The sequence below is a fragment of the Aplidium turbinatum genome, chromosome 6, assembly GCF_918807975.1.
Source record: "Aplidium turbinatum chromosome 6, kaAplTurb1.1, whole genome shotgun sequence".
Classification (NCBI taxonomy): Eukaryota; Metazoa; Chordata; class Ascidiacea; order Aplousobranchia; family Polyclinidae; genus Aplidium; species Aplidium turbinatum.
The window spans coordinates 31,967,368-31,991,936 of record NC_137477.1 but is presented as its reverse complement, the minus strand read 5'-3'; the positions used below and the strand labels follow the sequence as shown (position 1 = coordinate 31,991,936).

Here is a 24,569-nt window from a genome sequence, read left to right as displayed (position 1 = left end):
TGCAACATGCCTTACAGTACAAAGGGGCGCCGTGATAAACGTTATATAATTGGGACATTAAGAGTACCGGTACAGTAGATGCGCGATCGTGTGGTATGTGGTTCGGATTAACACAGGCTTTGTTCATTAATGAAATACCAGCGCTTCTCTGCGTAGGCTACATGAGCAGGTAGGATGCGGACAGTAGTGGTACGGTAAGTATTGCTGTGGTGTTGGTCGTGAGCATCCAGTAACAATGCGCATTATCTCGTTCAGGCGAGTGTCCGACCATTTGGTATACTTGCTGGGACACCATGCCGGAGCTGCATATTCAGCGGCACTGTAGGCGAGTACAAACAAAGGTGATTTTAAAAATCAACATCGTGAAGATAAACATCTCTTTTTGTGTAATTGTCTTGAAAAAACGAAGATTTTGATCAATTAATTATTATTATTTATTTGCGTCAGACAAAGCTGTCCATACCCAAAACAACAAAATAATAAGTTACACAAACTGCAAAGGTCACAGATGGTCAATGATGTTGCAAAAAACAATTTTTACTGTAAGCAACCTGGTTATTATTGCCAACTGTTGCTTTTACCTACTAAATCACTGGCTTAAGATTTGTAATAAGTTAGTTACTGTTGTTATTGGTGGTCACAGCGGTAAACCATAATCTCTTCGTGGAAAAATTATAACATAAGATCCCGGATCCGTTCGTCTGTATGTAATGACCGAAAGAGAAACACTCTTCTGAAACGTCTATTCGAGAATTGTATTTCTGTAAAATTAGCCCGCGGCTACCGAAAATGGGGTGCAACGCCGATACACCACTAAAAAACTTGTCACTACAACAAACTACTTAGATAAAAGACGGAAATTTTGTTCAGCTGGCAGCACTAAGCAAAACAGTTAAATATGCGACCAACTTCCAAGCAACAATTTTAAGAATGATCAGAATAATTTGCAATATCTCAAACTCACGTAAGCAGCTATGTGACGTAATAATGAAAGGAATTGTGAAGCAATTCAAACAGGTGTTCAAAGGTGATGATGCAATGTTTCATCAGGTCTTACGAACGATGGTGCAATATTGACTCATTTTTTAGGAAAAATTCCATGGCGTAAAATGCCAGCTAGGTTAAGTAGACCATAACGGTTTTTATATGACGTTTGATTTGGTGAACTATTGTCGGGAACATAGCGGCCCCTAGTTATGACAGTCTGACATGGCATAACTAAAAAAGAATTGACGACAATTGTGAGCCAATGAATAAAAACACACGATACAAAAATTGTTTGAATCACTCACGTTTAAGTTAATACGCAACTACAAAGGGCATGCAAAGAATGAACAACAATAAAAGTAGTACGCGACGATACATGAAATTGGTACCATAGGTAGGCTACACACTAAAATGACGCTATATAGGCTACAATTGTTGCGATAATAACCGACTGTTCTGGGCTCAGACAAGGGTCGGCCACCGCAGACAAAACTAGGCTCAAACCCTAACACTTAAGTGTTCTTTACGGGGGCGAGGCACGAGATATCCCTCAACACGTAGTCTACTTTCACTTTCCCCGTGCACTCATCATAGTTGCAGACGGCAACTTTAGCTCTACGAACCACAGGCTTCCCTTTCCTAATTTGTGGAACCACCTGATGCACCCTCCCAAGTTGATACTTCCCACGTTTACCAATGTCTTGGAGAGAACCTACCACTACAAGTTGACCAGGCTCCAAATTCTCGGCCATTTTTAACCATTTTTTCCGGCCCTGAAGCCCTAGCAAGTAAAAATCGATCCATTTACTCCAAAACTGCTGAGAAAGTGACAAATTGAACCGATAATCCCTTCTTAGTTGGTCACGATCATGTGGTTGCCCAACAGCACAGTATGGGTCTAAGTATGGGGTCTAAAGTGAGGCAGGGGTGATGAATGTAAAATCCCTAGGGTCGTCACTCAAAGGTACCAAAGGGCGTTCGTTCACGATCCGAACGGCACTGCCTGTGTACGTAAGCAGTTCAATAAAATTGGGCTTACGAATTGAAGAGTCCAAAATGTGAAAAAAGTACTTGGTCATATCGGCCACGAAACCAAATCCACTAAGCCGAAATGTAGCCAAGACATCTACCAGAAGGTTTAACAAATCAGGACCCGAAAACATTACATCATTAACACAAGTTCCTCGAAATTCAGACTTGCCATCGTAAACAATACGCTTTTTTAATTGTGACGTCACAAAGCATGGTAAATACCACTGAAAGCCCTTTACATTTCCTGCTTCACCAGCACGCTCAATATAACTATTAGATTTAAGATCTTTCATGGTGTCGGTAAGGAAATCACGAAGTTCAGGTTCTTTTAAAGCTTTCTTTCTTAAAGCAGCAGCTCTATCTGACGCCAACACAAATTTGCTAGATAAATCAATATCTTCCTTCAACGGTACAGGTATCTCAAATCGACCATCTTTCAACTCAATATTCGGTTCAACAAGTTCTCTAGCCAAAATGTCATTGCAAGACAATTCACAGGTTTCATTTTGCAAGGTCAATTCCTGAATGACTTTATTCAGGTCTGCTATTTCCATATCACGAGACTCAATTTTACGCTGAAAGCCAGAGATGACATCCGACTCTAAAGACTTCTGTACTCTGCACACGTTAGCAACGCTTTCATCTAAGGGTGACTTACCACCACAAGCCAACCAACCGAGAGGAGTGAGTAAAGCATGCGGTTCACTACGATTCTCACCAACACGCTCTTGTTTAGCCCACATCAAATAAGCGTTGTCGTTGCCAATCAGTACATCTACAGGCTACTACAAACATTCAAATGAAACATATCTACGTCATGAAAATGACGGAAACCACTTAAATCCTGCTTATGCGGTAAAGTTTTAACATCGTCAGCCCAAGCTGGGTTAACCACCGAAGTTATATCACAAAACAGTTCATCCGTCTCTAACGACTGGATGTTGAGTTTAACAAGGTCAGCACAAGTAGGTTTCTGACCAGCTAGAGTATCCATTTTAAACGACGCTTTGTCATACGGTTTAACGCCAAGTTCGCACACCAAATCACTCGAAACAAACGTCAACTGCGAACCAGGATCATGCTGACAATACACCAACTTCGATTTGCCAGTCATTGGATTCAAAACACGAGCAGCAGTAACGCGGTTAAAGGCTGCTTTAACATTTCCAATCTTAACATTACGCACAGGAACTCTGGCACCAGCATCATCTTCACCGACCGAATCCAGAGAATCACGTGACGTCACATAAAAATCATGCAGAAGAAAAATAGTGTTTCCTATCGTTGTTAGGCCCACAGTTACGACAGTTGTTTGCATGAACGCAATCCCTAACCATATGCTGGCGCAAACAATTCAAGCATTTGCCAGCTTTCATAATAACATCTCTCCGATCTTTAGGTGTCAAGCGCAAAAAATCTTTACAAGTAAACAAAAAATGATATTCAACTTGACCACGTGACGAACAACAAATACATGCCGGCATGTCTCTACGTCTGGCCACACCACCGCGCGGTGCGCCAACACCAGTTGAGTACTGCGAACTCCCTGACATCACATCATCATGGGGTTTTACCGACGTCTGCCTAACCGGACATGAAGGCAATTTTCCTTTGCCAAACTTTTTAAAATGCTGCGACTCACCAGAATCGCCCATTAGCATAATAGCAAAATCAGTCGACTTACGCGTTTCCTCTCGTACAACAAAATCGAACAAACTCTGAAAAGTAGGCTCATTAGTGCCACCATACTGATCACCCAAAAAGTCAAGATAACGCTGCTTAGCGTCAAACGGGAGTCGCTTAGCCAAATCCAAAACAAAACGTCCTTCTAATTTATCACGCTGACCATAAGCTTGAGCGTAAAGCAGACACTGCGACAATTCATCTTTAAACTCTTTCAAATCACTGAAAGAGATCGAAGTTAATTTGCTACCATAGCGATACTTTCTAATTTCTGGTTCGGCGAAAAGACCTCCACGAACTCCACAACGTTTGGACAAGCGAGCTAACGACATTTCTATCCTGTCCTCCTCTGACAAGCCAGGAGTGTCAGAAACCAAATTAGCAATCGTTTGCGCAACTGTCCTAACACAAGCTGCTTGTAACAAAGTCAAACGAGTTCCTTTAAAGAGAGAAGCTGCCATCAAGGCCGTAATACGATTTTTAAAGAAGATAAATGGCATATTATTACCATCGTAACCAATCAAGGCCGCCTTATCAAAAAACGTCCTAATATTTTGGTATTCAAAAAAGCAATCCTGTTGTTGAGAACTCGATTTAGCGGGAGAAGACAAGCTATATCCCTTAAGGAGCTGAGGGGGCTCAGTCACATGCACAGCCCTATCACGATCCTCACAAACGTTAAAATCAGTAGACGCGACACGCCTCTCACAACTACTTAAATTACGTGTAGCTGGGCGATCAAAACCTAGCTACGCAGAAAACTGTAAAGAGGGCAAAACATTACTGCTACTTGCGGCTCCGTGACCTGTACGCTCTGGGAGAGGAGTTCGGCTATAATTCGCAGGCCTTGGCTTTAGATCCTTCCGAAGATCCTTAGCCGCGGCCCTGAGACCTCCTGAAACAGCTTGAAAACATGTGGATTGTACTGGACAACTTACGGATTGAACAGGTGTCTGGAAAAGGTTATCTAAATTTAACTGCGATTGATGTTCACTTCTGGAATGCCTAGAAGATCCCTTCTTAGAGCTACGCCGGGAGCCCGCCTCTGAACGATATTCAGCTAAAGCTACCTCCTTACGTTGTTCAGCTTTCAACTGAGCGTCTTTTAGTGCGAACTCAGTAGCTCTTGTTTCGGTCTCAGCTTTCGCGACGGCCTCTGCTCGTACGGCCTCAGCTCTCGCGGTGGCCTCAGCAGCTCTCGCTTCAGCCTCAGCTCTCGCGACGGCCTCTGCTCGTACGGCCTCAGCTCGTATGGCCTCAGCAGCTCTCGCTTCGGCCTCGGCTTGTATCTGGAGCTCCTCTCGTTTTAGGTTCAGGTTAATTTGTGCAACTATCCGTGACGAGCTCTCAGACATCTTAGTGCTTACATTTGAGGCGCTATCCTCAGGATGATGTCAGCATCCAACCTATTTGAGTACTCATTTTCTTTTTGTTCGAAATTATTTTTTAACGAGTTAAATTCGGGATCTACCCTATCACGAAGTTCTGCCAAAATTGCAGAGTTAAAAATTTTACTCTAAAGAGCATGGAAATGCCGTAAATCCTCTTCTAAAGTAGATAACTTAGATCTAAAAATTAACAATTCTTGCTTATCACCCAAAGAACCTAGGGTTACAGAAAGTTCCCCAACTTGAGTCAAAATATCCCTTCTAAGATGCCAGGCCTCTCGAACTGACTTAGCCTCATCGTTACTGGGTCCCTCCCCAGAATGGCCTGCCCTACCGCAAAGAACATCATCAGGCTTAAACTCAGTCGAGTCGACGGCGGCCGAGTCCCTGTCGCCACCGAGTGTAGACATATTAAATGTTGGGGCTAAATTTAACAATTAAAAAATTAAGGTACACAAACACACAAAATTATTACCTACAGTAGTTATAAAAAACTTAACTGCAAAGACCGTAAAAATACAAAAAGAATTTAAATGCACAATACCGTAGATGTAAGGGTATATGAAATCTTAAAGTTCCACAAAACTTGCTTGGATTCGTCCACTTGAATCTTCAAGCACAGATCGATTGTCTTTAATCTTTTTTCTTGCCAATGAATGTCAATGTTGTTTTTTCTTCAGAACCAACAAAGAAACGCCTTTAATTTTTAGCTTGAAGTTCTTCAGTACCAACTGAGAAGAAAAGTCTTTAATTTTCTTGTGCTTCTGTAGACTACCAACCAACAAGATCTTCTTTTATTATTTCTTTGCTTCTGTAGCCTACCAAACCAACAACTTCGTCGTTTATTCTTTCTGCTTCTGTACCAAACACTAGACAGAGTAACGTCTTTTATTATTTTTGCTTCTGCAGCCTACCAACTGACAAGAACTCGTCTTTTATTATTTATGGTCACAGCGGTAAACCATAATCTCTTCGTGGGAAAATTGTAACATAAGATTCCGGATCCGTTCGTCTGTATGTAGTGACCGAAAGAGAAACACTCTTCTGAAACGTCTATTCGAGAATTGTACTTCTGTAAAATTAGCCCGCGGCTATCGAAAATGGGGTGCAACGCCGATACACCACTAAAAAACTTGTCACTACAACAAACTACTTAGATAAATGACGGAAATTTTGTCCAGCTGGCAGCACTAAGCAAAACAGTTAAATATGCGACCAACTTCCAAGCAACAATTTTAAGAATGATCAGAACAATTTGCAATATCTCAAACTCACGTAAGCAGCTATGTGACGTAATAATGAAAGGAGTTGTGAAGCAATTCAAACAGGTGTTCAAAGGTGATGATGCAATGTTTCATCAGGTCTTACGAACGATGGTGCAATATTGGCTCATTATTTAGGAAAAATTCCATGACGTAAGATGCCAGCTAGGTTAAGTAGACCATAACGGTTTTTATATGACATTTGATTTGGTGAACCATTGTCGGGAACAATTAGGCTTACCAATTTTTATCGTAGTTTGCATAGAATCGCAACGTCACACCCAAGGGCAATTACAGTAGGCCTACCGTTGAAAAAGTCACAAAATTTGTAATTGCTTTATTTACTTTAGCATACCAATCTGACAACCTTGATACTGTTGTCTGCCATCAAAAAAGTTCAGTGGTCTGCGGTCAAAAAAAAAAAAATACGAAAAAGAGGCTGCTTATGTTTTCTCATTTAATATATTTGTTCATACTCGGAGTCTCAGACCCTATGCGATCCTTGGTCTGGTTGATTTTCTGTAATAAACTAATTTTCATAACCCAAGTCGGATATAGCCTACTGCCCACTTTTTTTAACAATGCCATTCTAAACTTTTGGAACGTCTAAAACTTGGTCAAAGAAAGCCAACATTTCTTTAGAATTTACAAAATAGAACCATGAACAAAGTTGAATCATTTTCATCATACTTCTACTAAAAGTATACAGGCCTTAGGAAGTTTACTTGTTCAACTTTTGTTGAACACATAGCAGGAACCAGGGAATGGGATGGAAGATGTTTTTCTATTTTCCATTCTGAGATTTTTTTCCACTCCATCATAGAAATCTTTTATCCTGAGAGTTTCTTCTTTTCCATTTCAAAAATTTCTTCCATTTTTCATAACGGGCAAGCTAAGGCTACTCTCTCTTTTATTACTTAAGTTTTATTTAACCCTTTGCTTTTCAACGTTTTTTTTGAAGTTAACTGCTCAAGGGGGGGCCGTTTTTGGATCAAATTTAATCAGCTGTTACGTGTTATCCGCTGGTGCTATTTCAACAGAAGTTGCACTGGTGTAAAAAAAAATCATTTGTCTATAAGTTTGAAAAGTCATTATTTTAAAATTTTATATGTTAAACTTGATATTTCAATTTTTGCAAAGGTACCCAAAAACGACAATTTTGATTTATCTTGCCGCTATTTAATTACCGTGCTAATCCGATTTCATGCAAAGTTCTGAAAAACAATGAGCTCGATCGAAGGCACGAAGTGTGTGTGCGGTGTGCCGAATCATTGCATTTATAAAGATTTACAACTTGTGAGCAAATCTTATTGTAAGCTACTCACTGATTCTAAAATAGTTACAATCAGAGTAATATTGTTACACGATTTAAAAAAAAAAAATTGCGTTTGTTGTCTTACATTTTTGTTTTAAACTAATGCATTCCCAAACTCATGGCTAGCTTTTAGTTTTATGGAACCAAATTTCTCATAAGTAACAGCTTAGCCTGCTTGAATAGCTATTTACAACTTCGTTTGTGTATTTTAGGTCTACAATTGAGTTTGTAGTATGAATATTTTTAGTAGAGAGAAGACAATTGAACAAGTTGTTGAAATTATCTGAAATTTCTAAGTTCAAATTAGGTGCTTTTGAAATTGTGGATTTGTGTCAAGTCGCATCACAAATATCATGCAAGCTACATCATAAGTCATTTCGCTTACGGGTGTTTATAAACATGACTCATAAATTACATCCACAAACAATACAGCATTTACATCAACAAAGCTAAGTTCGAAGCTAAACTTTTTATTGAAGATTGTGTCAATCAATTTGAAAATACATTTTTAGTCCGCCAGCGTCGAAACAATGCAACAGCGAATTGAGGAACATGCGTAAACAATGGAAATGTGAAATAACCCACAGTCAGCAAAGCTACATAAATTTAACGTTTAAAAATGTTGAATCAATGTAAAAAGACTGGATTGCTGACTGGGTCGTCATTGTTTGAAACACAAAAAATACGCGTAAAGGCGACAACATCAGCAAGGCAGCGATTATGTTTCTGGCCAAAAAAAAATTAACTTTTGACTTCAAAGATAAAAATGATTAAGCTTATAACGAAGCTTCAAAGTTTGTCGTAAAAAATATTACAGAGATACAATAAACATAATCATTTTGTGCCAGATTGTGAGAAGACTTCCTAGATTCTTTCCAAATATTTGCAGGATTGCAAATTATTTTCTATAACTTTATATTGCCAAAAAATGGCTTCTTTGTTGAAACAACGTGGCTACAATTCTATAAAAAATTCTTAGGCCTACTACATTGAAGTAATGAAATTTTTTTTTGTGATTTTGCTGATGACGTTTTACAATATCCGAGAAGTAAAAAATAATAATGATGAATTATTTTACAAAACCGTGGTTTGCAAGCGCTTCACAAAAAATTGTTGGGGGAAAATTTACCATTAGACGTAAAACGTTTGTAAAAGAAAATTGTCGGTTTACGTATTTATTATGTTTATTGCGCTGTTCGAATTATAAACTGCCTGTATTGTCTACCTTTGTGGTGCCGGCCAGCTTAGAGCAGCATGCAAACTACGCGTTTATGGTATTTGCATCGTGTTATGATTCTCGAAAATTTCCCACAAGGTCTTTATTTTTATCGCGATATTTTTGTGCCTTTTCTGTCCTAAACTTGAAGTCATTGTGCAGCACAATCCACATCGGTTTTTTAGACTCAGTCTTCATTGAAAATCTTTTGTGTGGTGCATCATGTCAAGTAGTGTCTTCCCCTAAGCCAGAGGTGACGAACCTGCGGCCCGCGGGCCGCATGCGGCCCGTCAAAGAATTTTGTGCGGCCCGCAAAACAATTTGACAATCGCTCATGCATTAAAGACAGAAGACATTGCAAAGCTGTTTTATGCCTTCACTGGTAGGCTATACACCTTTTCTTTGCTATTTTCTTGCCGCTCACGCTCTCAAATGGTCATCTGTTTTCGGCAGCACGTACCTATGCGAACAGTTCTTTTCTAAAATGCACTTTACAAAAAGTCGTTACGGGTCGAGGCTGACAGATGAAAATCTTAGTATGCAGTTGAGAGTTGCCACATCGTCTGTTCGACCTAATATTGAACGCTTAGTCAAGCAAAAAACTTTCCAAAAATCCCACAGAGCAAAAAAATTCAATACTTCAATGTTATTTTGTAATATTTTATGCTTCTATGCTGCATTTGATAACTTCAGGTGAATGATTCGGATGGGCTTTTGTTTGTTGTTTGAAAAAGAAATTTCATTAACTGATTTGTTGTTTCGGAGCATAGGCTAATGGTCGAAACATTTAGTCAACTTGAGCAATTCCAGTTAACTGGAGTCGTTGTGCTCACACGACGACGAACTTGAGCAAAAAGGAGAGAGCCCAAAAAAAAAGAAGAAATCATACTCATATGAAAGCAAACGCTTCGAAAATTAAACTGTTTTCATTATCAGTGTAATTACTGTTGCTCTATCCTTTTTGCTCAAGTTGATTTGTTTTTATCTTTTACTGTTGTATGTTTCGATTCTGTGTAAGATAATTTCAACTGTGTGGGTTTTATTACTTTCATCTGCCGTTTGTTACTTTTCATGAATAATGTCTTGTCGCTTATAGAAGATTTCATAGTAGGTTACGATTAAAAAGTTGTGTGGCCCGATAACTCATGTGTAATTGACAAAGTGGCCCGCGATCGCAAAAAGGTTTGTCACCCCTGCCCTAAGCTGTTACACAAACCGCCCAGAACCAGGTTGATTATTATGTATCTTACAGCCGTTGAGAGCCCGTTATTGTAGGCCTATGTGTGGAATTATTACTGTAGATGTCTGATTAAATTCATGCCAAAGTCGAGCAAATTCTGCTTTCGGGATCCTTGCCGTTATTTACTGTATTTTTTGTTGATAAGTTTAGGCAGCATTTTTCAAAGATAAATGAAGACATCGGCATTGTTCGTCACTTAGATTTAGTTTTCTCAGCATTATTTATTCATTCTTTGATCCACTAGTTTGTCTCACTTTTGGTATAATCGGATCGTTTATAAATGGCGGGTCTTCACAATAGCGGCCTCTTATACATTGGCGCAACGTATTCAGATGTTGAATCAATGATGAAAAAAGCTGATTTGTTGTTTGTCTGATGTGACGCCTAGCTTTATGCCTCTTCTACATTACAAAATATTTAGTAATGTAGATGAGGCATTATCATCTTTATTTTGCGCTCTTTGGAACAACACACAGTGCGCTGTGAAACAAAAATGCAGGACATAACAACAAGTAGGCAACATAAAGCAGGGAAGGGTCATGTAGCCATCGAGTTAGCTGCTACGTGTAAATGGAGCCTATCTCATAATTTTGAGTGTATCTCACAATTACTGTTTGCAAAAACGCTATTTCTCCGGCTTCTCCCAAAAGCATTTGCAGTGATACATTTCCTCAGTTGCAAGTTTTGTCAATGAGAGCATTTCCATAGAACGTTTATTTCGAAACCAGGTTTTCGTGCATTTACCCAAGAGAAGATTTCTTATTGTAACGTTTTTTATTCGTCAATGAATATTATCTGCTTGAAACAACTGTTTTGAATAGTTTGTGGCCTACATAGCCTACAATTTTGATCGTGGAGCTACTCTTCTTTGTAGAGCTGATAACGCAAAAAACGTTTGCTATTATTGTTTCTAATTAACAGCTTTGTGATCACTGGCTTTTCTTTTGTGGCATAAGAAATAACGCGCTTTGTATTATTGAGGTCAAACCAAACAAAGGAAAACAAGAGGATGTTTCTCTCTGCTCGCGCATATCGATGCACGAAGCAATTATGAGCTTATGGCTTGTTATCGCAATGTAATCCATTTCACGCTTTGCTGGAAGTGAGCTAGAAATAGCAAAAATTCACCAAAATCTTGAATTTACAAGAAAACTACACAACTTTTAGCATCAAATTTAATATCATCAGATCCGCCTGGCAATTTTAGGAAAAGTCAAGAAAAACCAAGTGCATGGCGTTACTGTGCTTCAAATAATCAAAGGAAATATGAGGGGGGGGGGGCCAAATCTGGCCTCCCTTTGAGACGCAAAGTGTTAAAGCTGTGGGAAAACTTTTGACTTTGATATCCGTAGGAATGACAGTTTAAACAAATATATTAAATGTGAAAACATATGCTGCCTATTTTTTTGTATAGCTTTTATATTTTTGTTTGAGGCGGTTTATTTGACCGCAGACTACTCAACTTTTTTGACAGCAGACAACAGTAGGCTACCAAGATTGTCAGATAGGTAAATGGTGCAATAAACTTGCCCATGTCTGTCTTGCCCACTGCCCAGCCCCATCTAAGTTAGCTGAATTTGGAAAAACAAAAACCTGCCTCCTCTTCTCGTATACACTACTATACCTTACAGCTAAGAGAATGAGACCAATATAGGCTACGTTTGGCAAAACTCGTTTGCAAGTTGGTGACGTAGCAACAGAAGGAACGCCAAAAGGAAATTTCCCAGGACATGCTGAATTGTGCAAACTATGGCCTAGAATTTATGAAACTACATGGTTTCTGGGTTGTAACCATACACTACGTTTCATCGCTAGTGATGAACATGTCCTTTCGGCGTTCCTTGTTTCCGCAGCAACTTTTGGAACGAGTTTCGCCTGTGCAAACCCTTGGTTAAAATGGAATGAACTCGTGCTTATTCTCACCCCGGCAACAATTCTCTTTATGTGAAACCACGATCTTCTAGTTCTAATCGGCGTACCTTCTCGTTTCTACTTGTGGATGGCCTCGCTGAGTGTGGCTTGTTCTTCATTGATATCTTTAAAGTGATTAAATCACTCTTTTATCTGAGCTGGGTTTTACGCCACTTTTCCAACAATCGAATATTTTAAGTAAGACTACGTTTTAAAAGTAATGTATTTATCCTTCGTGTGGAGCGACATGTGCTTGAGAGGTTGTTGATTTTTTTACATTGTAGCCTATACACCTACATTTAACGTCTAATTCTAAGAGAATGAAATAACTGATCGGCTTCAAATGATTCACACGTACAGGGTAACATTTTTTTTTTACGTACAGGGTAGGCCTAATAGTGGCTTAATTATGCCAAAAAAACTTTGGCGCGGGTGGCACTACTTTTGGCGGGAAAAGAAACCATCGGATACTTTTTGCGCAGACCTCGTAGCAGGCATTTCAGGATTAGGGGCTCTCCATAAAAGACGTCCGCAGTCAAGGGGGGAAGATTGTGACTTTTGTGAGCAAAGAGGGGGTCCTGAAATCAGGACAACCTTTTTAGTAATACGAACAACAAAATCATTTTAGCTTACCAATCATATGACTGCGCAATCCCACCACGATTGCACAACCATGTTTCGCGTCTGATTGCAAATACTGAAGCGGTTGAGACACGCACAAAAATGAACGGAAAAAATCAACAATGCAGCAAGTAGGAATGCACATTTCAGAATAACGGATCTCTAAGAACCGGTTCCAAATTACAACCAGATTCAAATTATGGAGCCGGAAAAAGATAGCTTATTTGCCAAATGCTTGCTGTTGCTGCGTCACGTTCTGGCTCTGATCACACAACCTTTTTGTGCGTAGATGGAACAAAACTTCGGTATTAAACTTATCCCCAAATCTTCTTATGACTTTACCGAAAATATAAAAGGATGCAGTGTGAAAACTTCCCGGAACCTCTTCAATAAAATCTTAAAAGCAAAAACTTCAGATAACAATAATTGGTACGGTGCTTCTAATACTGTATATCTCCTTGGAAAAATAAATTTTCAATTAAACCATTTTCAACGAGGATGGCTACTACCTTTGAAACTAACATTTTGTCTTTCGGAAATAAAGTTGTCCGTAGGGGATTGACATAGTGCAGATATTTTGCAGATATGGGGTTAGCTCTTTTTACAAGTTTAAGAGGACATCTTTTAGGCTATGGACAGCCCCATACAGAAAATATCTCCATTTTAGCCACAGCCCACAGCTATGTCACCATCGTATCATCATTCCGAATGAGCAAATCGATTGTTGAAGATGATCCCGGAAACCTGCAAGGCACTTTGGGATGTTCAGTTGTTTTTATTTCTGACCATCACAGCAACAACAATGCACGTCAACATAGCAGAGATCTACAAAAACGTAGAAGCGACAAAACGCGAACGTTAAAACGTGCTTGTGACCGAAAAAAGTTTAAAAAAATTGGCACGATCGCACACTATCAAAAAAATTAAGATAAAAGGAAATAAAAAAGTGAAGAAAACCCCACAAAGAAATCCTACCATGGACGAAGCTGTTTCAAAGAGCAACCCACCAAGCCTTGCACGACTTACATAACTAATTGATACGGTTTGACGATATGAAACAATACAAAAAGAATACAAAAACAAACAAGCAAATTCATCATCTTGCGGAATCCAATTTTAAACGAGGTGAAATTGTTATGTCTTGCAGATATTAAGCGTGCAATTATAGAGCATTACGTGGATAGAGTGTTAATTTTACCAGAAGTTTAGATGTAGTAGCGACAATGCGACATGTTGCAGCTGGAGGGATTGCGCGTTCCAGATGCGACAGGACGACAAACAATTGCACAAAAATACCAAAGAGATGTGGCACTTTCCTCATTGCGTGGGAAGCATAGACTTATGGTGATTCCATCCAACAGTGGGTCTTGATTTTTCAATTACAAAAACTTTCAGTGGTATCCATTGCCCAATCATACCACCAAGTAGTAAAAGGTCGACGTTCTGAAGATTTGATTTTTTTCTTGGGCGCTACTGGGTTGACCAATGTTATAGGCGGACCTATTCTTGTATTGCTGCAAGTGCAGTAGTGCAGTACCACAATGAGGCAAAATAAAAATAGCTTTATCAAATCATGAACCTGACCACAGCCACACACACAGCTTGCACATCTCCGGTTCCGGAACCACTATCACACCCAGCCCAGAGCTGGAGTTAAAAAAAAAATGGGAGGAGTTAGGTAGGAGCCGGAGGTCGTTCCATCACTAAAGTGAATATCAATTCCAATACTTTGTAGAAAAAATCCTTTTAATAAAGCTAGTCCAAAAGTCAAACAAAATAAAATTCAGTTAAAAATATAAGCAATAAAATTCAAAAGACAAAAAACGAATACACTTGTGCATTTTTGAGTGTCCTCATGGGACGATTTATTTTATGACATATGGTAGCCCTCCTCTCGCGTAACTGAAACAACAGTGTGTGTGTTGCAAAAGTTAATAAAAACGTTGCAGAATGACATACCATAGATAATTGGCATTGAAATAGTAACATGGGGTACATTATAAAACTTCAACCATACTGAACTAAGCGTTATCAGTTCCAAATCTAAGTTTAAAAAGTAAATTGTCGATTGCTAGTTTCAACTCAGCTTTTTGCCGTTCAGTAAGATCTTGCATTTGCAATGCCAATGATCTGCAATACAGCTCATCCACTGTTTCCAGCTCGTTACTTCCTGCATAAATAAAATGAAAAATTACTGTAGCTTCATAGTTTGGTTTATCATGTACTGTATTCACAGAAGAGCCAATTCCACAATATCTACTCTAAGCTTATTGTGTACTATAATAGAATTTGATCGCCAAGTAAAGTTATTCTTTTCTCTACAAATACCGTAGAAAATAGAGGTGACGTTACTTGTGCAATTATTTGTATTTTCTATATGGCGCATCAACTTCACAGCGGTAGCATTGAGCTCATTCAGTTCAACGTCACCTTTCCTCTTCCGCGTGGGTTTTGTTCCTGTGAAATACCAAAACACTGTACAATGAAACACAAATTCTGATCTCACCAGCAAAGGGTTGAAGTTTCGCTGTTTAAGCAAAGGCCGTAGCTAAACTATGTCTAGTTTCAACTGTTATTCAAACTCTACTTTACACAACACATTTGCTGATGAAGTCATGCACGATATAACCAACATTCATATCAATATTTCAAAAGATATGTCTTAATTTCCCAAACCTTCAGGATAACATTACCCAACTAGTGGTCCTGTTTTCATAAACTACAAGTAGCCGCTTTCACATTAATCTGTTAAAAACGTTATTATAACATTGTTATAAAAACATTAATCCGTTTAATCTGTAAAACGTTTGTTTTGATATTTCGCAGTTAAAGATCGGCGAATCAAGATCACTTTTATTTTGGTGATGTTGACAATTTATCAATAAGATCAAATTCACTTCTGATTAGTTCTGAATTTAATTTTTCTTACTAGATAAAAGCATTTATTTAGAACCACAGTAACACAGAACAAAATAAGTAGTGGCAACTATTAAAATTAAGACACTGTTAATACGACATGTGTCTAACAAAAGTTCATTGGAAGTTTCAAATCTGGGGAGTAAGTCTTTTAGGCGCAAACAGTTAGGCGCCGGTCAAATAAGTGCGCACATTGTGGCGTCTGGATATTTAGGTGCGGAGCACTGTGGCGCCCGTTCATTTAGGTGCTATTCCTAGTAAAGTCTGCAGATTGTATCAGCTTGGCAGGTAGGGCAATTCTTGCGAGTATGTGTGAGACAACATATATTTTATATTTATGTATATTTTTTACTGATATTTAGTGTAGTTATTATTTGACTTAACTAAAAGTGAACTCAGTCATGTTCAGAAACTTGAATAATTTATTGATAAAGCTTTCGCCGACGCAAACCTAGACTAGCAACAAATAAATGCCGAACAAGTGCATTAAAAAACAATAAATATAGGCTATTTTTCTGTTCAACATAACATTTTGAGTGAAAAGCATTGCCGGTTTAAGAAGCTTCACTCACTAAAGCCACAACATATTTTTCTGTTCAATATAACATTTTGTGTGAAAAGCATTGCCGGATAAAGCAGCTTCACTCACTGAAGCAATCACCAACAACAAATAAGTGCACGCGCATTAACAAAACAACATATTTTTCATTTCAATATAACATTTTGTGTGAAAAGCATTGCCCTACCTGCCAAGCTGATACAATCTACAGACTTTACTAGGAATAGCACCTAAATGACCGGACGCCTCAGTGCTCCGCACCTAAATGTCCTGACGACACAGTGTGCACGCCTATTTGACCGGCGCCTAACTATCTGCGCCTAAAAGACGTGGACCCCAAATCTGGGCTGTTCCCTGGCCAATCCAACATTTGAATACTATTTTTTACTACTGCCATTGATTTACCACCTTGCTTTGATGACAGGGAGCACTCTCTTGCATGAAAACCCGCAGTTATGGACTCTCATATAAAGTTCAAACTTGCTCGTTAACAAATTAACATATTTTTTACCATTCATGATAATTCTCCACAGCAAAATGACGATGGGTGTTTCACAATTGGTGTAATGCATTTTTTTTCGCAGCATGCTTCATTGCTTCAATAAGCCTCCAAACTCGACATATTCGGAAAGAAATCTGCGGTACAGAACACTCGTCTGAAAAAGTACCTTTTCCACATCTGTATGTCCCAGCTAGCATGTCTCTTGGCGAAGTCCAGACGTTTGTTCTTCATTGCCCGAGTCAAGCATGGTTTTCTGTCCGGTCTGCACAATCAGAGACCAACTTCCACAGACAACCTGCGTTGAATCGTTTTGGTACTCACTACTGTGCCGGGTTCCATCAACTTAGCCTGAACTTTCTTAGAGGAACTCATTGGAGAGTGAGTAAAACTGCTTCTTTGCAAACGTTTTCTTTCAACTTGAAAGATCGGGCTTCAACGGCGTAATGCCAAAGTGCATCACGGTATCTAACTGACCGTTAGTGTGCTGGCTGCGTAATTCAGATTTCTTAAGTTTCATACAGAAAAACCCTATTGGCAACATTGTTCTTTCAAACGGAGTAATCCATAAACGAGCATTCCTTAATTGAATTGGTTTCTTCTTCCAATCATGAATAAAATTAAAGCATCGATTATTATATTTAATGGTGAATGGTCGATGGTCGTTAAAAATGAAAAATGTATTCGGTTATTCAGATCTTGAAAGTGCTTTGCAAACTTTCGCAAAATTTTAGATTATTTTGCAATGTCTGGAATGCAATCAATCTTTGTTTCTGCCACAAATGAAGACATGCAGTTAAATTGCATCGCTTCTCCAGTTGACAACTGTAACCGAAACCGATTCAATTTACTTGTATTACGTTAAAAACATTTCTGGAAGCAGTTGTTCACGGCCACGCCTTGCAGTTCGACACATAACCTGTTTAAGTGCTGCGTTATACCAACTAAAAAGATAAGGTCTAACACCCAGGGATGATCTGAAGAAAGCTTTAAAATACCTTTACCATTTTGGGTAGATAATGTTGGGCTCTTCTCTTGCAAAGATTCCTATTTCTTTTAAAAGAGCGACAAAATGTTCCAATACCCTTCCTTGACTCAACTAATGTACCTCCGAATGGTAAATCAGATCTTTATGTTTTGCATTCACTTCTTCCATAAACTATTAAAATTGTCGGTGTGTCAACCTATTGCACGTATTTTGTTCACACATTTTACTACCACTTCCATTACATGGGTCATTGTTATAGTTTTTGCACACATGGACTTAAGACAGCTCCACTGAGCACAGTTCCATTTGCTTTGCCAGTCATGGAAAGTGCACCATGTGTCGCTAAACTTATCAATTTTGACAGTGGTAAGTCAGGAACTTTATTGCAGAGTAAGTTCAGCACTGCTTTTGAAACATCTAAACAACGTATAGTGCCTCAAAGAGGATGCGGCAATCCTGGTCAGAAGGAAATAGCAGGCATATTTGTCACAATTGCTAGGATTGTGTTGCATTGTAAATAAACAATTGAACAGCAATTGAGCGTGTAACAAAGCTTAGTTTTTGGTACATAAATTTTTGCAGAAGAGCGAGTGCCATTTTCAAATACGCTGCGTGCCATGTGTTGGACATCCCTCGTATAGAGGTACTCATTTTGCCCATCGCTGAACGTAGCTAAGCATCATACGGTAACAAGCAGTTCCATCTGTAAAGTGAACATTGCAACAACATGCACTATAAAAAGGTTCTTGAAATAGAAAGTGTGTTTCCAGTATAATAGCAAAATGGAAAAGGTGCATGTTAATTAGTGGACTTTGATTGACAATAATTCACCAGTGAAACGATGTATAAAGATTTGCACTTGGGGACAAAATTAAACCGTACCGTACTTCTTTGTATGATACAGATAGCAGAGCAATTAGTACAGTACAAACTAAACTTTTAAATACGTCTACTCACGTTCAGTGTATGATGAACTTTGTTCATTACCCTGTGGCAGCACCAGCATCAAGTTTACGAAGCTTTTGTCTTCTTCGGCATTTTGGTCACGAGCAGCTGTGCTGGTACACGAAGAGGTAGATGAGTTTGCTATTTCAACCAAATTATTATCAGAGCTCTCTTCAAGAGCAGCTTCAGATGCAGTTTCCTCTGAATGGGAAATATCCAAACCAGAGGGAAAATTGGAAGTGGCCCTAAATAATTTTAGTTAGGAAAATATAGCAGGAAGACCAATAAGTAACCGGTTAGAACACTAACAATGGAATGGGTGTGAATCAAATTGTGTAAATCTTTTATGCAAAGTGCATTAGCATTAAGCATCCCTAGACTAGACAAGGTGCCCAATGCCCAGCTTACTACAAGAACAAATACAATCAATGCTTAACTCTATTCCTAGTTAAAATACGCTTACCCTTTAACTTGCATAAATGGATCCACAAAACTTATCATGTCATATAAATCCCATTGTCTTAATGACGTTCCATCTGATCCTGATGGGATGTTGGTAAGTTTATTTTTTTCCCGCTTGAATTTTTCTTTCAGCCCCTTCCAGGCAAGTTTCAAAGTGTCAACTGCTCATAAGTATGAATAATTAAACTGTATCCTGAGTATATTATACATGGTTACAATGCAGTTACATTACCAGGCCTCGAAATTCACGGCGGACATGTCCGCTAGGGTGGAGTGAAAAATTTTTTTTTTCTCAAATCAAAAAAGAGGGGTTCTAAAAACTTGTCATTTGACCCAAAATCACCATTAAAATTGATTTTGGGGTGTGGCACTTTTAATTGGCCGTGCCACCCGACCCTAGGGGTCGCGACGAGGTCAAACTTCATGAAATCCGCATAACTTTACAACCGTACATGCTAGAAACTTGAAATTGGTCTTAAAAGATTCAGAAGCAACATGTTTCTATCTGCTCTAAGAGCAATTTTTACCCTAAGTGCAACAGAAAACGTTTTATTAAAAGAAAACTGATATTTGTATTAAACAAGCATCAAGCATTGTGAGTCGATGAAATGCATGCAAAAAAAAGCACTTTTAGAAATAGGAGAGTGGGAATTAAACAAATTTCTTGACCTAACATTGTAAATGAATGTATAGCCCACTCAAGAATATAGAACACAGCCATTTGACACTTCAGGCATGTTGATGAACTGAAATTCAAAGCCATAAACAGACATAACTCAGCAACAACACTACATTTAACATTATAATACAAAAAACAAAAAGCGAAAAGAAAATTTTCTGAACAATTAATTAATTTTACCTCTCAAATACTTGACCCGTTGTGCTGTGTAATTTTAAGTTATCAATTTGTGTGAGCGAGGCAGTTTCTCAAATGTTTAGATTTGACCATATTTTTGCTGTGATACTGTATGATTCTTTAGCATTTCTTTTAAAATGTATTTTTCTTATAGGCTTGAAAAGGGTTGTATGACTGGCCGAAAACGTTCGCTTTTTGTTTTTTTATAATGTTAAATGTAATGTTGTTGCTGAGTTATGTCTATTTATGGTTTAAAAGAGTTACCTCTCTACCCAAATTGTATGAAACTCAAAGGTACAGCAACAATAAGTAACTCTGTATGGTCACTGCTCAGTATTCTATGCCTGTTCAATGTTCATGAAGCAATTGTTTCTCTGTGTCAAAGCGTTTCATCAGACGTCTAGATTTAATTTTCTATCTGATCAAACTGTCACGCCTGTCATACCTTGCTACAGAGGATGATGCATCTGTCACCAACTTAATGTGCCGTTCAACTCTTTGATTGTGGCAAGGATGCAAGGATGCTGAAGTCGCAATGGACTATCTCAAATCTCCTCAAGTGTGGATCGACTTAGAGCTTTGATCAGTGGAGGTTCACAAATCCCAGGGTCATTTAGATTGATAAGCTTGTGATACTCCTTCGCCTTGATGTTGATTTTAGGAACAAGAAACCAACGCACACTGGAACTAACATTTGTACCAGTCTTCTCATCTGATTGTTCCAGGTCACCTCCTTCAAAGTTGTCATTCGGTGAAATGTTGACTCCATGTTGCTGTAAACATCCTCTCATCGCCAATATTTTGTTCACAGCAATTCTGCAAATTTCTTCACTGTCGTCCCACCAGAATATTCTCCGGATGTGCAAAGAATGCATTTCTTTGCACAACCTTTAACAAAATTCCCCTCACTTTTTTGGACGGGAACTGGACGATTCAACTCTGGACAAGATCGAACAGAGTCTTTGGCCCATCAGATATTTTATCTTTGTGCTTGATTTGAAACCATGTGGAAGTATATATATATACATTTAAGCAAAATTCAGCCAAAGTATGCCGGTTTGCGGACGGCTTTGATATTGAAGTATAATACCGCAGGATTCTGCATGCAAGTGTGAGCCACCTCGAGTGGAAAATTGGCCCTATCTCCAACATTGCTAAATCATCATCCACATGACCAAGGAGAGTTTTCCAACAAATCCTGTAAGCATAATGCTGGTCTATGCTGAGGTTAGCGACAACCTTATTGGGCAATAATGGAAAGTTCTGGTTTGAAATTGGTTTCATCATAATCCATCGTTGGTTTGTTCCCCACTAGTGGGGGTGGCCGATTGTTTCCGCGCAGCAATTGTTTTAATCCCTTTTCTCCATATCACCCTGTCCCTTGCATCGTTCTCCTTCAGTCCGACTTTTTTAAATTCATCCTTCACTTGTTGTTTCCACGTTCTTCTTGGACGACCGCGTTTCCTCTTCCCATCCACCTTTAGATCTAGTGCCTTTCTAAGAAAACTTCCTTCCTCCCTCCTTATCACATGTCCATACCATCTTACTCCATTTGCCCTTGCCAGTGGGTCTATGGTCTTTCTCATCTCCAGCATATCCAACAATTCTTCAGTCCTTTTTTTCCTTCTCGTTTTCACCTCACACATTGCTCTCACCATTGACCTTTCCGTTCTTCTCAGGATTGCCAGGTTTGAACTTTTGAATTGGCCAATCCGAAACACAACCACTTAGTTTTGATCCAATCTTTCCTTGGAAAGTATTATGTGTTGTCCCATCTATAGCTACAAGCACATGTCGCAATGGCAGTTCATTGCAGTGTAGAAGGCATATCAGTATCACCCACTGCAATGAATGTTCTACCTTCTTTTCCAATGCTCTGATTAAGCCATTGTATGATCCGGTCATTGCTGCCGTGCCATCAGTTCCTACAACTACAAGTTTGTCGCCCAGTTCAGTGTACTTTATGGCATCATTGACGGTATTTGCAGTTGTTCTTCCTTTCCCATCTTCAGGTGTGACATGGGTCAAATAATACTCGCCTGGTACTCCAACAATGACATAGTGCTCTTCCAGGATTGATTGTGATTGTGAATGGATTTTGAAATATAGTCTATTATGTTGTTCCTCTATGTAATAGATTCTAAAATGGACGATTCCACAATGCACACAGTACATACTTATTATGGTTGAGAGCGAAATGATAAAATATCAGTTTTTTTCATTTAAATCATTTTCTGTTGCATTTATGGTTAAAATTGCTTTTAGAGCAGATAGAAACATGTAGCTTCTGAATCTTTTAAGACCAATTTCAAGTTTCTAGCATGTACGGTTGTAAAGTTATGCGGATTTCATGAAATTTAACCTCGTGGCGACCCCTAGGGTCGGGTGGCACGGCCGATTAAAAGTGCCACACCCTAAAATCAATTTTAATGGTGATTTTGGGTCAAATGACAAGTTTTTAGAACCCCTCTTTTTTGATTTAAGAGAAAAAAAATTTTTCACTCCACCCTAATGTCCGCCGTCACAGCATGTGATGTCCGCGGGAAGTACCATCTAGATCGGTCATATTTGTCCGCCGAGAAATATTGATAAAAATCGTCATTGCATAGCACGAACAATTGATGCAAATATATAATTTCCCGTGCATTCTAGCGCGCATCTAGAAAATGTGAATACTGTATCCCTTAGCTTCCATTCAAGCAGGAAAACTTTCGATATTTACGATTGGTGACGTTGAATCAGCGTAACAAAGGTGAATTCTTCGCCGATGGGAGTACCGGTACTTTTACACTAATCACGCGCAACTTAGTTTAAGTCATACGTCACAATGTCTGGCTTTGATCTCCGAGTAATATTGATAAGGCAAGGTAGGTTACAAAATTAGATTATACGAGTCGGCTATTACAGCAAGATGCAGCAAAATTTGTTTATGGTAGTTTTGGTATTACAGTAAGAAAGAAAGGCCCAGGGAAAATTCACTTTCGCTCACATGACGCGCAAAAATAAACCTAAAGAAAAAAAGCCTAGTGAAACTTTGCACAACAGAAAATAGTAGCGTTTCAGTGTAGAAGTTTTCCGACTAGTGCCCAGAGCATTGTGACGCAAGAATCCACACGACCTCGTTCGGTGGAAGATAATTAGTTATGCGGCGTATTGAACAGCTACACGGCGCTTTGACTCTTCAAGCGCACGTCGTAGGTCAGATGAAAGCCTTTCGGAGTGACTTCGCTAAAATTTTTAAAAAGCCTTCTAAACCGTGGCTATAGTTTTCAAATGGCGAAGAATTATCAAGATAAAGTGATTAAGCAAGACGATCGATGCTAAAACTGGTGTGTACGCTTTGAGACTTAATTTGTCCGCCGAGATAGCTGCTCAGACCGGACACGTTTGTCCGCCGTCAACAAAAACGAATTTCGAGGCCTGCATTACATTTAATCCAGCACTATAAACTAACTGTAAACCAAAATGTTATGATTTAGGAATAAGATAGTAGTAAAGATATTCATTACTTATTTACTTAGCTACTTATTAAACTAGGTAACTATTTTCATCAAAGTTTCTGTTGCATAGGCATTTCAAAGTTTTGTTACCCAATGTTATTTATACATTCTGCATAAAATATCTTTGTTGTTTACTTTCTGAACTACTATTTAGTGACAGTACTGTATTTCACTTTTATAGGCTTACACTCCCTACAATTTCCACGATAACTTGAAACTTGGGTTAAGCTTATGGGTATGAGTATGTAGCAGATTTGGATCAATTACACAGTTTTCAGTTCATTACATTGTAAATACGACATAAAAATCTTTAATTACATTGTGCTAAAATTTTCAAACCACAATTACTTCCAAAAACTACTATTACTACTACAGTACTAAGTTACATGTTTCAATATTTATGTTCATCAATATCTTTTTGGAGTACCGTAGCGTATTGAATTGCATTTGATAAGGATTAGGTTGCAACGTAGAAGTGACTTTTAAGCTCCAAACAGCGGCTCAACAACAGAACTGATGTCATGCGTGCAACTTACCAATCGTATTTAAGACCAATTTTTTTTAGTTACAATTTATGCAACAATGAGGTCAGAATTACAATTATATATAACTACAGAAAAATACTAAAACCTCAATTGCTAAGGTAACAGAGATCAGTAGTCAGTAGATGTAACAGAAAGTATATTTTGCACTTGCTAGTGCATCGTCAGTTCTGATCAAAACTGACAATCAGAACTGACGATGCACTAGCAAGTGCAAAATATATTTTCTGTTACATCTACTGACTACTGATCCCTGTTACCTTAGCAATTGAGGTTTTAGCTTTCTAGATATGGAACAGGGATCGTTTCAGAACAAGACTAGGTCAGAAAGCGAGGCAGAATCCAACTCAGCTCAGCAGCAGCCTAGAGCAGTTAGCTACATTAAAATACGTAATTAATTACATTCAAATACAATTGATCCAACTCTGGTCTGCAGTACACTCATACAAAATCAAATTAGAATTTATAGACCCACCTTGTTGTGGCATACCACAAACTTGGGCCACTTTATCCCAAGCACTTTTTCTCATCCGCTTCACATGGTATGACTGTCTGGTTGTGTCATACAGACAAGGATACTTTTTAACCTCTTGTATAAGCAATTGTTTAATTTTTGCAGTCACAAAGCTGGAACCGTCAAGCGACAT

General features: G+C 38.7%; 1 protein-coding gene across 1 annotated transcript; it reads right to left on the bottom strand.

Moving 5' to 3' along the window:
• Positions 1-13,424: 13,424 nt before the first annotated feature.
• Positions 13,425-24,569, bottom strand: LOC145772626 (uncharacterized). Its single transcript, XM_082584491.1, has 5 exons — positions 24,398-24,569; positions 19,026-19,185; positions 18,575-18,807; positions 15,008-15,112; positions 13,425-14,825 (listed from the first exon to the last, which is right to left on the bottom strand). The coding sequence occupies exons 1-5, from the start codon at positions 24,567-24,569 to the stop codon at positions 14,677-14,679; spliced, it is 819 nt and encodes a 272-aa protein (XP_082440617.1). The 3' UTR covers positions 13,425-14,676.

Bases quoted from the DNA above. Each gene is read 5' to 3' on its own strand.
- LOC145772626 (XM_082584491.1), bottom strand. From the start codon at position 24,569: ATGTCGCTTGACGGTTCCAGCTTTGTGACTGCAAAAATTAAACAATTG. The intron at 18,808-19,025 runs GTAAGCGTATTT...AAAATTATTTAG, and splicing joins CCATTTATGCAAGTTAAAGG to GGCCACTTCCAATTTTCCCT. The intron at 14,826-15,007 runs GTAACGTCACCT...TTATTTATGCAG, and splicing joins AAATACAAATAATTGCACAA to GAAGTAACGAGCTGGAAACA.